Raw genomic sequence first — 15,561 nt, forward strand, 5'->3', positions numbered from 1 at the left:
GCCCCGCCGCCACTGCGGGCCGGCCGGAGGTCGCAGGCGAGGAAGAGGAGCGTGGAGGCGTTGATGTTTGGGAGGGCGGCTGCGGTCGCCTCGTGAGTCGCAGGAGCAACCCACGAGACGCGAGGGGGGTGGGGGGGGATGGGGGCTCAAGATCCCTAGGTTCCCCTCTCCTCCCGTCACCGCCGGAGCACCCAGGGGAGGAGAAGGGAGCCCCAGGTTCACCGGGAAATAGATGTAAGTTCGTCTAAACCTATTAACATATGATCTACTTTCGAAGATCTCGAGGCAAGAAATGCAATAGTGCAAAAGTTCCGAGGTGAAATTTAATCAATAGTTGAATGTAAAGTTTGATAGGATATTATTCGTTGGTGCAACATATAGTGCAAATGGCACATACTAGTTCTTTGATGATAATATAAAGTTCCAAGTCCCACACACATCAAATTATGCCCTTTGCTTATTCATGTGAAGTACGTACTTGTCAACTGTGCATGCATGCAGACATGCACGGCCAGTACACAACAGTCGCCATATGCATGCAAGAAGCGTTTTACTTCTTGCACACGACACCCTTGCCGTCCATGCCACTGGCACAGGTGACAGCAGAGAGCTCAGATAGCACCGCGGCACCGTCGTTTCCACGGCTGACTCCATAGCGCGCCACGCTGCAGTCGGCGGCGAACAGGCTGGAGGTGGTGAAGGTGGCATCTCCTCCCATGGTGGGCATGGAGGCCCTCACGTCGAAATGGTTGACGTAGTCGGAGCGGTACGTCTGTCCGACCACACCGTGGACGTCGTCGGTCAGCGCGTCGAACTTGAACGCCAGCTCGAGGTGCGCGAGGCAGTCATCGGCGGTGACGCCGTAGCGGTGCACCCTCGAATCCTCCTCGGTGATGGGCACGGCGTTGGCCCTGACGCTGAACTTTCCGTGGAGGGCGACGAGCACGCCGTTGGCCGCCTTGCTGCGGGTCACGGACAGCTCGGGGACGCGGCTGGAGGTCCACTTGGCGCCTTCGACCAGGTCGGCAGGGAGGTACACGGGCTCGCCGTCCAGGATGATCTCTAGGTGCTCGACCGCGTCGTCCCAGGTGCCGGTCTTCCTGGCGCCGAGGTAGAGGCGGTGGCCGTCGAAGAGCACGGCGATGGCCTGGATCCAGGTGAAGTCCCGGGACATGCTGCTGTGGCCGCTCTTGCCGATGAAGTGTGCGTTGATGTGAAGGTCACGGTCGGAGACGACGCAGAAGTCGGCGTCCCTGCGTCCGTGGAAGTAGAAGGCGTTGCCGTCACCGCCTATGAACCGCGGGTCGCCGCACGCCCCCGGGGTGTTGCACACTGCACGAACGCATGAACCGTAACCATTAGCCAACAAAATCAAGCGTGTTACTATAGTTGTACCTGCAGAGTTAAGACATGGAGTGCTGACTGCAGACGGGTTTGCATGATTTGCAGTCGGCGTAGCAGGACTTGGGGCAGTTGGCGGGGCAGTCCATCCTCTGGTTGGAGCAGTAGGGGTTCACCCTGGGACTCTCACTGCACTTGACGCTTATCGGATTCGCCTTCGGCTTCGGGCCATTGGCATTGGGTGGCCGTGGCTTGGATTGCGCGGTGGCGGCCCCCGCGGCGGCGAGAAGGACGACAGCCGCTAAAGCCAGCACGACTGCCAGACTCCTCGCCATTGGGAACGCCCTCACGCTGTCACTAGTTACTATCACGGTGCTTTTGTTGCTGATCGATTATTGATGGAACTTGAATGGGTACGTTTGTATGCATGGCTCCTTGGCAATTTATAGGGCGATCGATCGATCGAGTTGACACCAATCTATCTTACTTGGTAAATGTCGCTTGTCTGCGCCGCTCGCTTGAAGCGGAAAAGACTTCACTTTGCGTGCATAGGTACATACGTAGCTCCTGTCTTATATACATGCAATGTAGGTATATAAGTACAGTACACTCTGTGTACTAGCGTAGCAGGTTTTCAAGGCAAGATTGCCAGGATGCAACTTAATCTTCAAGGAAAGAGGCCGAAACATGTGCTTAGCAGCCTGCTAAAGGAAGCGATCCGCAGCGTTTCGCCGTCCTTGATTACAATATGGGCAACGATCTGCCCCGGTGTGCCGGCCCAACTGTTGGGCCGGTCACACCACGGCCATTGGATCTGAGCGCGTGGGCCGCTGGATCCGCTGAAGAAAACGGTTCGCCCTATCGTCTTCTACCTCGCACCAGGGCGCCGCGCCTCCTACCGCCCCCGCCGCTCCAAGCATTGTGCAGCCCCTCCCCCTGCCCTCCCCCCGCCCCCGGTCGTGCTCGTCGCCGCGCTCGCCGCCGGTCGCTGTAGCCGCTCGCCATCGCTGCTGCAGCAAAAAAAGCTCCGGATCATCAAAAAAAAAATATGATGGCCGTCGGTTCCAGCAATGGCAGTGGTGCTTCTAGCACACAAAAAATGCTTCCTCGCCATTGCCATGGTGTTGTGCTTGTAGCATCACCAGCAGCCGCCGGTTGCAAAACAAAAATCACACTTATTTCCAACAAAAATCTAATGGCCAGTTCCAGCCAAAAATCTACGGGTGTCACCATTTGAAGCAAAATAAACTGCCGGTTCCAGCAAAAAATGAAGCCACTTCCAGCAAAAAATGCGTCGTCGTCGCAGTCGTCGTTGCCGGTTGTAGCTCGCCGTGAAGGGTCGCAACAAATTGAGTCGCTGGTTGTAGCAAACGACGCCACTGATTCCAGCAAAAATGACATTGTCACAGGTTTCAGCATTTTTGTTGAAGCTTTCTTGGTCTCTGGTAGAAGCTTTTTCATCTGCGGGATGAAGCTTTTTTTAAAACGGTTGCAACTTTTCATGTGTATCTAAAAAGCGATTGAAACTTTTGAAGTGGCTGGTTGAAGATTTTGAATCTCTGGTTGAAGCTTTTTCATCCGCGGGATGAAACTTTTGTTAAAACGGTTGCAGCTCTTCATGTGTTCCGAAGTCTGGTTTGAAGCTTTTTTATCTAGTAGATGTAGCTTTTTGCATTCATGGTTGCAGCACGAGCATTGCCGTTTGCAGCTGCAGTACCAGTACGTCCGCGCGGCCGTCGTTACTGGTTCCAGCAAAACCAGTACGCGATTGCAGCTCTCTCCCCAGCCGGTTGTAGCTTGTCCCATTGATTCTCGCCGCCGGCGCTTTGTGTAGTTGGAAAAACAGTGGGCGGATGGGGTTGAGACCCAACGGTGACGGCGACTTCCGGCGACTGGTCGGCGAGGCGATGGGGCGCGGGGCGACGGAGCTCACGGGCGCGCGCAGCCCTCCGGCGACCGGCCGGCGAGGCGGTGGGGCGCGGGGCGACGGAGCTCGCGGGCGTGGCTCGCGAGCGCGCGCAGCCCTCCGGCGACCGGCCGGCGAGGAGGCAGGGCGCGGAGCGACGAAGCTCGGGGGTGCGGCTCACGAGCGCGCAGACTGCATGGGCACGACGGAGGAAAGGATGGATAAGATGCATGGGCCCACATTAGGGGAGAAGTTCTATATGTGCGTGTGTGTTGTGCGTGACGAGGCAGGAGCCGGCCGAAGTTTCGGCCGGTGCGCCGGATCTAAACACTTCCCTTACAATATACATATCTCGTACCCTTTTACTCTCTTCTTGTCCTATTCATTTTGTTGCATCATTCTGGGATCAAGTCAAATTTTGAGAATCTGAAAAAGCTGCTGTTGATCAAGAGGGGAGCTCTTGTTTATGCACCTAGCGATGACTATAAGCACTGAAGTGAGTCAAAGAGCGTCATCATCATCGCCTTTCTCTTATCAGAGCCAAACAAACCTTGTTCTATTAGACAGTCAGAAAGTCATTGTGCTAAGGTCCCACGGGCCGGACTAGCGCGCCCGAACACAACCGTCGTCAATGAACAAAGCGTAGATCAAAAGATCAAACTTGTAAACACACAAACAAAGACTAGATCAACACAGATCCACAAAAGACCAACACCGATCAAACCCATGAGATCCGATGGAGACACACCTCCACATACCCCCTGACGACATTATAGACACACCATCTAGATGGGCATAGGACGTGGGAGACATTATTCGTACTAGGGGGCATCGCCGCCGCCGCACAATCCAACCAAGACGTTTAACCAAACAAAAACAAGAGCAGAGAGTCCCTCCTGTCGATGGGGAGCCAGGGTCCTCCACACCTCCCCGACCCAAAGCCATCTGGTGCTTGGGGGGGGGGGGGCGCCGACAAAAGGAGGAAAAAACCTAACTGCGTGGGAGTCACCTAATGACTACGTATTAATTAGCATAATCATTCCATCCAATCATTGAGAGGTAAATGCAAACCTATGATTTGTTGCACTTCTATTATGTCTTAGTAGATCTTTTTCCGTCCTATGGTGATTGGTGATTTTTTAAGATTGATTTGAATTGTATGTTAAGAACTTATGATATGTTGCTATCCTTGGTGCCCAATATATGAGCGCACATGTATGTGGACCATACTTTAGAGTTAGTAGTATGTTGATATAACAATCCATAGGGCAGCCACAGTGAAAAATGTTAACAAGTCTAAGTATAGGAGTTGATGCATATAGTTGGGTTTTACCTTAATAAATTATTAGTTATTGTGGATGTTGGCTAAGGGCATATGAAATGCTGACCCACAAACCGTAGACCGCATCCATCCGCAGACAGAAAGGGACTAGAACCTGGAAATGGATGCGGGTGTTGGGGAACGTAGTAATTTCAAAAAATTTCCTACGCACACGCAAGATCATGGTGATGCATAGCAACGAGAGGGGAGAGTGTTGTCCATGTACCCTCGTAGACCGAAAACGGAAGCGTTAGCACAATGCGGTTGATGTAGTCGTACGTCTTCACGATCCGACCGATCCAAGTACCGAACGCACGGCACCTCCGAGTTCAGCACACGTTCAGCTCGATGACGCCCCGCAAACTCCGATCCAGCAGAGCTCATGGTGATGCATAGCAACGAGAGGGGAGAGTGTTGTCCATGTACCCTCGTAGACCGAAAACGGAAGCGTTAGCACAATGCGGTTGATGTAGTCGTACGTCTTCACGATCCGACCGATCCAAGTACCGAACGCACAACACCTGCGAGTTCAGCACACGTTCAGCTCGATGACGTCCCGCGAACTCCGATCCAGCAGAGCTTCACGGGAGATTTCCATCAGCACGACGGCGTGGTGACGGTGATGATGTTGCTACCGACACAGGGCTTCGCCTAAGCACCACTACGATATATGACCGAGGTGGAATATGGTGGAGGGGGCACCGCACACGGCTGGGAGAGATCAACTGGTCCACTTGTGTGTCTAGAGGTGCCCCCCTGCCCCTGTATATAAAGGAGCAAGGGGAGAGGTGGCCGGCCTAGGAGGAGGGCGCGCCAAGGGGGGAGTCCTACTCCCACCTGGAGTAGGACTCCTCCTTCCCTTGTTGGAGTAGGAGAGAAGGAAAGAGGGGGAGACGAACAAGGAAAAGTGGGCTGCACCCCTTGTCCAATTCAGACCAGAGGGGGGGCACGCGCCTCCTTCCTTTTGGCCTCTCTCCTCTATTCCCGTATGGCCCAATAAGGCCCATATACTCCCCGTCGAATTCCCGTAACTCTCCGGCACTCCGAAAAATATCCGAATCACTCGGAACCTTTCCGATGTCCGAATATAGTCGTCCAATATATCGATCTTTATGTCTCGACCATTTTGAGACTCCTCGTCATGTCCCCGATCTCATCCGGGACTCCGAACTCCTTCGGTACATCAAAACTCATAAACTCATAATATAAATGTCATCGTAACTTTAAGCGTGCGGATCCTACGGGTTCGAGAACTATGTAGACATGACCGAGACATGTCTCCAGTCAATAACCAAAAGCGGAACCTGGATGCTCATATTGGCTCCCACATATTCTACGAAGATCTTTATCGGTCAGACCGCATAACAACATTTGTTGTTCCCTTTGTCATCGGTATGTTACTTGCCCGAGATTCGATCGTTGGTATCTCAATACCTAGTTCAATCTCGTTACCGGCAAGTCTCTTTACTCGTTCCGTAATACATCATCCCGCAACTAACTTATTAGTTGCAATGCTTGCAAGGCTTAAGTGATGTGCATTACCGAGAGGGCCCAGAGATACCTCTCCGACAATCGGAGTGGCAAATCCTAATCTCGAAATACGCCAACCCAACAAGTACCTTCGGAGACACCTGTAGAGCACCTTTATAAGCACCAAGTTACGTTGTGACGTTTGGTAGCACACAAAGTGTTCCTCCGGTAAACGGGAGCTGCATAATCTCATAGTCATAGGAACATGTATAAGTTATGAAGAAAGCAATAGCAAGAAACTAAACGATTAAGTGCTATGCTAACGGAATGGGTCAAGTCAATCAACGAGCTAGTCAAGTAGAGGCATACTAGTGACACTCTGTTTGTCTATGTATTCACACATGTATTATGTTTCATGATATAAGGAAATAAATAATAACTTTATCATTGCCTCTAGGGCATATTTCCTTCAGTCTCCCACTTGCACTAGAGTCAATAATCTAGTTCACATCACCATGTGATTTAATACCAATAGTTCACATCACCATGTGATTAACAACCATAGTTCACATCGACATGTGACCAACACCCAAAGGGTTTACTAGAGTCAATAATCTAGTTCACATCGCTATGTGATTAACACCCAAAGAGTACTAAGGTGTGATCATGTTTTGCTTGTGAGAGAAGTTTAGTCAACGGGTCTGCCATATTCAGATCCGTACATATTTTGCAAATTTCTATGTCAACAATGCTCTGCACGGAGTTACTCTAGCTAATTGCTCCCAATTTCAATTTGTATCCAGATTGAGACTTAGAGTCATCTGGATTAGTGTCAAAACTTGCATCGACGTAACCCTTTACGACGAACCTTTTGTCACCTCCATAATCGAGAAACATATCCTTATTCGACTAAGGATAATTTTGACCAATGTCCAGTGATCTACTCCTAGATCACTATTGTACTCCCTTGCCAAACTCAGGGCAGGGTATATAATTGGTCTGGTACACAACATAGCATACTTTATAGAACCTATGGCTGAGGCATAGGGAATGACTTTCATTCTCTCTCTATCTTCTGCCGTGGTCGGGCTTTGAGTCTTACTCAATTTCACACCTTGTAACACAGGCAAGAACTCTTTCTTTGACTGTTCCATTTTGAACTACTTTAAAAACTTGTCAAGGTATGTACTCATTGAAAACTTATCAAGCGTCTTGATCTATCTCTATAGATCTTGATGCTTAATATGTAAGCAACTTCACCGAGGTCTTTCTTTGAGAAACTCCTTTCAAACACTCCTTTATGCTTTGTAGAATACTTCTACATTATTTCCGATCAACAATATATCATACACATATACTTATCAGAAATGATGTGGTGCTCCCACTCACTTTCTTGTAAATACACGCTTCATCGCAAGTCTGTATAAAACTATATGCTTTGATTAACTTATCAAAGCATATATTCCAACTCCGAGATGCTTGCACCAGTCCATAGATGGATTGCTGGAGCTTGCATATTTTGTTAGTACCTTTAGGATGGACAAAACCTTCTGGTTGCATCATATACAACTCTTCTTTAATAAATCAATTAAGGAATGCAGTTTTGTTTATCCATTTGCCAGATTTCATAAAATGCGGCAATTGCTAACATGATTCGGACAGACTTAAGCATAGATACGAGTGAGAAACTCTTATCGTAGTCAACACCTTGAACTTGTCGAAAAACTTTTGCGACAATTCTAGCTTTGTAGATAGTAACACTACTATCAGCGTCCGTCTTTCTCTTGAAGATCCATTTAATCTCAATGACTCACCGATCATTGGGCAAGTCAATCAAAGTCCATACTTTCTTCTCATACATGGATCTCATTTCAGATTTCATGGCCTCAAACCATTTCGCGGAATCTGGGCTCATCATCGCTTCCTCATAGTTCGCAAGTTCGTCATGGTCTAGTAACATGACTTCCAGAACAGAATTACCGTACCACTCTGGTGCAGATCTCACTCTGGTTTACCTACGAGGTTCGGTAGTAACTTGATCTGAAGTTACATGATCATCATCATTAGCTTCCTCACTAATTGGTAGTCACAGGAACAGATTTCTGTGATGAACTACTTTCCAATAAGGGAGCAGGTATAGTTACCTCATCAAGTTCTACTTTCCTCCCGCTCACTTCTTTCGAGAGAAACTCCTTCTCTAGAAAGGATCCATTCTCAGCAATGAATATCTTGCCTTCGGATCTGTGGTAGAAGGTGTACCCAACATTTTCTTTTGGGTATCCTATGAAGATTTACTTCTCCGATTTGGGTTCGAGCTTATCAAGTTGAAACTTTTTCACATAAGCATCGCAGTCCCAAACTTTAAGAAACGACAACTTAGGTTTGTTGCCAAACCATAGTTCATACGGCGTCGTCTCAACGGATTTAGATGGTGCCCTATTTAACGTGAATGTAGCTGTCTCTAATGCATAACCCCAAAACAATAGTGGTAATCGGTAAGAGATGTTGGAAATATGCCCTAGAGGCAATAATAAATTGATTATTATTATATTTCCTTGTTCATGATAATCGTTTATTATCCATGCTAGAATTGTATTGATAGGAAACTCAGATACATGTGTGGATACATAGACAACACCATGTCCCTAGTAAGCCTCTAGTTGACTAGCTCATTAATCAATAGATGGTTACGGTTTCCTGACCATGGACATTGGATGTCATTGATAACGGGATCGCATCATTAGGAGAATGATGTGATGGACAAGACCCAATCCTAAGCCTAGCACAAAGATCGTGTAGTTCGTTCGCTAAAGCTTTTCTAATGTCAAGTATCATTTCCTTAGACCATGAGATTGTGCAACTCCCGGATACCGTAGGAATACTTTGGGTGTGCCAAACGTCACAACGTAACTGGGTGACTATAAAGGTGCACTACGGGTATCTCCAAAAGTGTCTATCGAGACTAGGATTTGTCACTCCGTGTGACGGAGAGGTATCTCTGGGCCCACTCGGTAGGACATCATCATAATGTGCACAATGTGATCAAGGAGTTGATCACGGGATGATGTGTTACGGAACGAGTAAAGAGAATTGCCGGTAACGAGATTGAACAAGGTATCGGGATACCGACGATCGAATCTCGGGCAAGTATCGTACCGCTAGACAAAGGGAATTGTATACGGGATTGATTGAATCCTCGACATCGTGGTTCATCCGATGAGATCATCGTGGAACATGTGGGAGCCAACATGGGTATCTAGATCCCGCTGTTGGTTATTGACCGGAGAACGTCTCAGTCATGTCTGCATGTCTCCCGAACCCGTAGGGTCTACACACTTAAGGTTCGATGACGCTAGGGTTATAAAGGAAGTTTGTACGTGGTTACCAAATGTTGTTCGGAGTCCTGGATAAGATCCCGGATGTCACGAGGAGTTCCGGAATGGTCTGGAGGTAAAGATTTATATATGGGAAGTCCTGTTTTGGTCACCGGAAAAGTTTCGGGTTTTATCGGTAACGTACCGGGACCACCGGGAGGGTCCCGGGGGTCCACCAAGTGGGGCCACAAGCCCCGGAGGGCAGCATGGGCCAAGTGTGGAAGGGGACCAGCCCCAGGTGGGCTGGTGCGCCCTCCCACAAGGCCCAAGGCGCAAGGGAAGAGGAGAGGGGGCAAACCCTAAGGGCAGATGGGCCCTAAGGCCCATGCTCCCTGCGCCTCCCTCTCCTCCCCTCTTGGCCGCCCCCCTCAAACCCATCTAGGGCTGCCGCCCCTCTAGGGGTGGGAACCCTAGAGGGGGCGCACCCTCCTCCCCTTCCCCTATATATACTTGAGGCCTAGGGGCTGCCCAACACACGATTTGATCTCTCCCTGTTGGTGCAGCCCTGCCTCTCTCTTCCTCCTCTCCCGCGGTGCTTGGCGAAGCCCTGCAGGATTGCCACGCTCCTCCACCACCACCACGCCGTTGTGCTGCTGCTGGATGGAGTCTTCCTCAACCTCTCCCTCTCTCCTTGCTGGATCAAGGCATGGGAGACGTCACCGGGCTGTACGTGTGTTGAACGCGGAGGTGCCGTCCGTTCGGCACTAGGATCATCGGTGATTTGGATCACGACGAGTACGACTCCATCAACCCCGTTCTCTTGAATGCTTCCTCTTAGCGATCTACAAGGGTATGTAGATGCACTCTCCTTCCCTTCGTTGCTGGTCTCTCCATAGATAGATCTTGGTGACACGTAGGAAAATTTTGAATTTCTGCTACGTTCCCCAACAAGAGACATCATAGATCGCACCATATCTAATAAAGCACGGTTACGACGTTCGGACGCACCATTACACTGTGGTGTTCCAGGTGGCGTGAGTAGTGAAACTATTTCACATTGTTTTAACTGAAGGCCAAACTCGTAACTCAAATATTTTACTTCTGCGATCATATCGTAGAAATTTTTATTTTTGTTACGATGATTCTCCACTTCACTCTGAAATTCTTTGAACTTTTCAAATATTTCAGACTTGTGTTTCATCAAGTAGATATACTCATATCTGCTCAAATCATCTGTGAAGGTCAGAAAATAATGATACCTGCCGCGAGCCTCAATATTCATCGGACCACATACATCAGTATGTATGATTTCCAACAAATCTGTTGCTCGCTCCATTGTTCCGGAGAACGGAGTCTTAGTCATCTTTCCCACGAGGCATGGTTCGCAAGCATCAACTGATTCATAATCAAGTGATTCCAAAAGCTCATCAGCATGGATTTTCTTCATGCACTTTACACCAATATGACCTAAACGGCAGTGCCACAAATAAGTTGCACTATCATTATTAACTTTGCATCTTTTGGCTTCAATATTATGAAAATGTGTATTACCACGATCGAGATCCAACAAACCATTTTCATTGGGTGTGTGACCATAGAAGGTTTTATTCATGTACACAGAACAACAATTATTCTCTAACTTACATGAATAACCGTATTGCAATAAACATGATCCAATCATATTTATGCTTAACGCAAACACCAAATAACATTTATTTAGGTTCAACACTAATCCCGAAAGTATAGGGAGTGTGTGATGATGATCATATCAATCTTGGAACCACTTCCAACACACATCGTCACTTCACCCTTAACTAGTCTCTGTTTATTTTGCAACTCCCATTTCGAGTTACTACTCTTAGCAACTGAACCAGTATCAAATACCGAGGGGTTGCTATAAACACTAGTAAAGTACACATCAATAACATGTATATCAAATATAGCATTGTGCAGTTTGCCATCCTTCTTATCCGCCAAATACTTGGGGTAGTTCCGCTTGCAATGACCAGTCTCTTTGCAGTAGAAGCACTTAGTCTCAGGCTTAGGTACAGACTTGGGCTTCTTCAATTGAGTAGCAACTTGTTTGCCGTTCTTCTTGAAGTTCCCCTTCTTCCCTTTAGCCTTTTCTTGAAACTAGTGGTCTTGTCAACCATCAACACTTGATGCTTTTCTTGATTTCTACCTTCGTCGATTTCAGCATCACGAAGAGCTTGGGAATTGTTTTCGTCATCCCTTTCATACTATAGTTCATCACGAAGTTCTACTAACTTGGTGATGGTGACTAGAGAATTCTGTCAATCACTATTTTATCTGGAAGATTAACTTCCACTTGATTCAAGCGATTGTAGTACCTAGACAATCTGAGCACAAGCTCACTGCTTGAGCTCTTCTCCTCCATCTTTTAGCTATAGAACTTGTTGGAGACTTCATATCTCTCAACTCGGGTATTTGCTTGAAATATTAACTTCAACTCCTGGAACATCTCATATGGTCCATGACGTTCAAAACGTCTTTGAAGTCCCGATTCTAAGCCGTTTAAGCATGGTGCACTAAACCATCAAGTAGTCAACATATTGAGCTAGCCAAACGTTCATAACATCTGCATCTGCTCCTGCAATAGGTTTGTCACCTAGCGGTGCATCAAGGACATAATTCTTCTGTGCAGCAATGAGGATAAACCTCAGATCACGGATCCAATCCGTGTCATTGCTACTAACACCTTTCAACTTAGTTTTCTCTAGGAACATATCAAAAATAAAACAAGGGAGCTAAACGCGAGCTATTGATCTACAACATAGATATGCAAATACTACCAGGACTAAGTTCATGATAAATTTAAGTTCAATTAATCATATTACTTAAGAACTCCCACTTAGATAGACATCCCTCTAATCATCTAAGTGATCACGTGATCCATATCAACTAAACCATAACCGATCATCACGTGAAATGGAGTAGTTTTCAATGGTGAACATCATTATGTTGATCATATCTACTATATGATTCACGCTCGACCTTTCGGTCTCAGTGTTCTGAGGCCATATCTGCATATGCTAGGCTCGTCAAGTTTAACCTGAGTATTCTGCGTGTGCAAAACTGGCTTGCACCCATTGTAGATGGACGTAGAGCTTATCACACCCGATCATCACGTGGTGTCTGGGCACGACGAACTTTGGCAACGGTGCATACTCAGGGAGAACACTTTTATCTTGAAATTTAGTGAGAGATCATCTTATAATGCTACCGTCAATCAAAGCAAGATAAGATGCATAAAAGATAAACATCACATGCAATCAATATAAGTGATATGATATGCCCATCATCATCTTGTGCTTGTGATCTCCATCTCCGGAGCACCGTCATGATCACCATCGTCACCGGCGTGAGACCTTGATCACCATTGTAGCATAGTTGTTGTCTTGCCAATCTTATGCTTCCACGACTATCGCTACCGCTTAGTGATAAAGCAATGCATTACAGCAAAATTGCATTGCATACAATAAAGTGACAACCATATGGCTCCTGCCAGTTGCCGATAACTCGGTTACAAGAACATGATCATCTCATACAATAAAATTTAGCATCATGTCTTGACCATATCACATCACAACATGCCCTGCAAAAACAAGTTAGACGTCCTCTACTTTGTTGTTGCAAGTTTTACGTGGCTGCTACGGGCTTAAGCAAGAACCGTTCTTACCTACGCGTCAAAACCACAATGATAGTTTGTCAAGTTGGTGTTGTCTTAACCTTCGCAAGAACCGGGCGTAGCCACACTTGGTTCAACTAAAGTTGGAGAAAGTGACACCCGCCAGCCACCTGTGCGCAAAGCACGTTGGTAGAACCAGTCTCGCGTAAGCGTACGCGTAATGTCGGTCTGGGCCGCTTCATCCAACAATACCGCCGAACCAAAGTATGACATGCTGCTAAGCAGTATGACTTATATCGCCCACAACTCACTTGTGTTCTACTCGTGCACAACATCAACACATAAAACTTAGGCCCTGATACCACTGTTGGGGAACGTAGTAATTTCAAAAAAATTCCTACGCACACGCAAGATCATGGTGATGCATAGCAACGAGAGGGGAGAGTGTTGTCCACGTACCCTCGTAGACTGAAAGCGGAAGCGTTAGCACAACGTGGTTGATGTTGTCGTACGTCTTCACGATCCGACCGATCCAAGTATCGAACACACGTCACCTCCGAGTTCAGCACACGTTCAGCTCGATGACGTCCCGCGAACTCCGGTCCAGCAGAGCTTCACGGGAGAGTTCCGTCAGCACGACGGCGTGGTGACGGTGATGATGTTGCTACTGACGTAGGGCTTCGCCTAAGCACCGCTACGATATAACCGAGGTGGAATATGTTGGAGGGGGGCACCGCACACGGCTGGGAGAGATCAACTGATCAACTTGTGTGTCTAGAGGTGCCCCCCTGCCCCTGTATATAAAGGAGCAAGGGGAGAGGTGGCCGGCCTAGGAGGAGGGCGCGCCAAGGGGGGAGTCCTACTCCCACCGGGACTCCTCCTTCCCTTGTTGGAGTAGGAGAGAAGGAAAGAGGGGGAGAGGAACAAGGAAAAGTGGGCTGCACCTCTTGTCCAATTTGGACCAGAGGGGGGGCACGCGCCTCCTTCCTTTTGGCCTCTCCCCTCTATTCCCGTACGGCCCAATAAGGCCCATATACTCCCCGGCGAATTCCCGTAACTCTCCGGTACTCTGAAAAATACCCGAATCACTCGGAACCTTTCCGATGTCCGAATATAGTCGTCCAATATATCGATCTTTACGTCTCGACCATTTCGAGACTCCTCATCATTTCCCCGATCTCATCTGGGACTCCGAACTCCTTCGGTACATCAAAACTCATAAACTCATAATATAACTGTCATCGTAACTTTAAGCGTGTGGACCCTACGGGTTCGAGAACTATGTAGACATGACCGAGACATGTCTCTAGTCAATAACCAATAGCGGAACCTGGATGCTCATATTGGCTCCCACATATTCTACGAAGATCTTTATCGGTCAGACCGCATAACAACATACGTTGTTCCCTTTGTCATCGGTATGTTACTTGCCCGAGATTCGATCGTTGGTATCTCAATACCTAGTTCAATCTCGTTACCGGCAAGTCTCTTTACTCGTTCCGTAATATATCATCCCGCAACTAACTTACTAGTTGCAATTCTTGCAAGGCTTAAGTGATGTGCATTACCGAGAGGGCCCAAAGATACCTCTCCGACAATCGGAGTGACAAATCCTAATCTCGAAATACGCCAACCCAACAAGTACCTTCGGAGACACATGTAGAGCACCTTTATAATCACCCAGTTACGTTGCAATGTTTGGTAGCACACCAAGTGTTCCTCCGATAAACGGGAGTTGCATAATCTCATAGTCACAGGAACATGTATAAGTTATGAAGAAAGCAATAGCAACAAACTAAACGATCAAGTGCTATGCTAACGGAATGGGTCAAGTCAATCATATCATTCTCCTAATGATGTGATCCCGTTAATCAAATGACAACTCATGTCTATGGTTAGGAAACATAACCATCTTTGATCAACGAGCTAGTCAAGTAGAGGCAAACTAGTGACACTCTGTTTGTCTATGTATTCACACATGTATTATGTTTCCGGTTAATACAATTCTAGCATGATTAATAAACATTTATCATGATATAAGGAAATAAATAATAACTTTATCATTGCCTCTAGGGCATATTTCCTTCAGCGGGAGCCTGCCATCCAATGATTTGCACTATATTTTTGCCAATTATAAGGGGAATTTCAAATTCAAATACGCCTGATTCATAGTGCGCGCCAGATCACACCAGTGCTGGGACGCATCATCGGCCGATCAGAACCAAAAATAGGCAAGAATGCTTAGTTTTTACATGCTCGACCATATAAAAATAACATCAGTCCAGCAGTCCACACAAAACACTGGACTTTCTGCCCTGCCGGACTTGCAATCCGAGGCTCTACGCTCATTCTGTCGTCACCGCTGTGTAGGACGCCTCCGCCTCAGAGTCCTCTTGCTCCGCCCTCTCCAGCTCATCCTTCTGCTGTTGCAACATCTTGAAACGGGCGACTTGCATGGTCATTCTCGCTACAAATGATCCACACAACAATGCATGTCTGACTAAAAATGATCTACACAACAGTGCATACATTTCTGACTACAGATGATCTACACAACAAT

At 47.5% G+C, this 15,561-nt stretch overlaps 1 protein-coding gene across 1 annotated transcript; it reads right to left on the minus strand.

Moving 5' to 3' along the window:
- Window positions 1-374: 374 nt before the first annotated feature.
- On the minus strand, window positions 375-1,680 carry LOC119351899. Its single transcript, XM_037618676.1, has 2 exons — window positions 1,424-1,680; window positions 375-1,332 (listed from the first exon to the last, which is right to left on the minus strand). The coding sequence occupies exons 1-2, from the start codon at window positions 1,674-1,676 to the stop codon at window positions 551-553; spliced, it is 1,035 nt and encodes a 344-aa protein (XP_037474573.1). The 5' UTR covers window positions 1,677-1,680; the 3' UTR covers window positions 375-550.
- Window positions 1,681-15,561: the final 13,881 nt, after the last annotated feature.

Source organism: Triticum dicoccoides, chromosome 2A, assembly GCF_002162155.2.
Source record: "Triticum dicoccoides isolate Atlit2015 ecotype Zavitan chromosome 2A, WEW_v2.0, whole genome shotgun sequence".
Classification (NCBI taxonomy): Eukaryota; Viridiplantae; Streptophyta; class Magnoliopsida; order Poales; family Poaceae; genus Triticum; species Triticum dicoccoides.

Bases quoted from the DNA above. Each gene is read 5' to 3' on its own strand.
- LOC119351899 (XM_037618676.1), bottom strand. From the start codon at position 1,676: ATGGCGAGGAGTCTGGCAGTCGTGCTGGCTTTAGCGGCTGTCGTCCTT. The intron at 1,333-1,423 runs GTCAGCACTCCA...GCGTTCGTGCAG, and splicing joins ATCATGCAAACCCGTCTGCA to TGTGCAACACCCCGGGGGCG.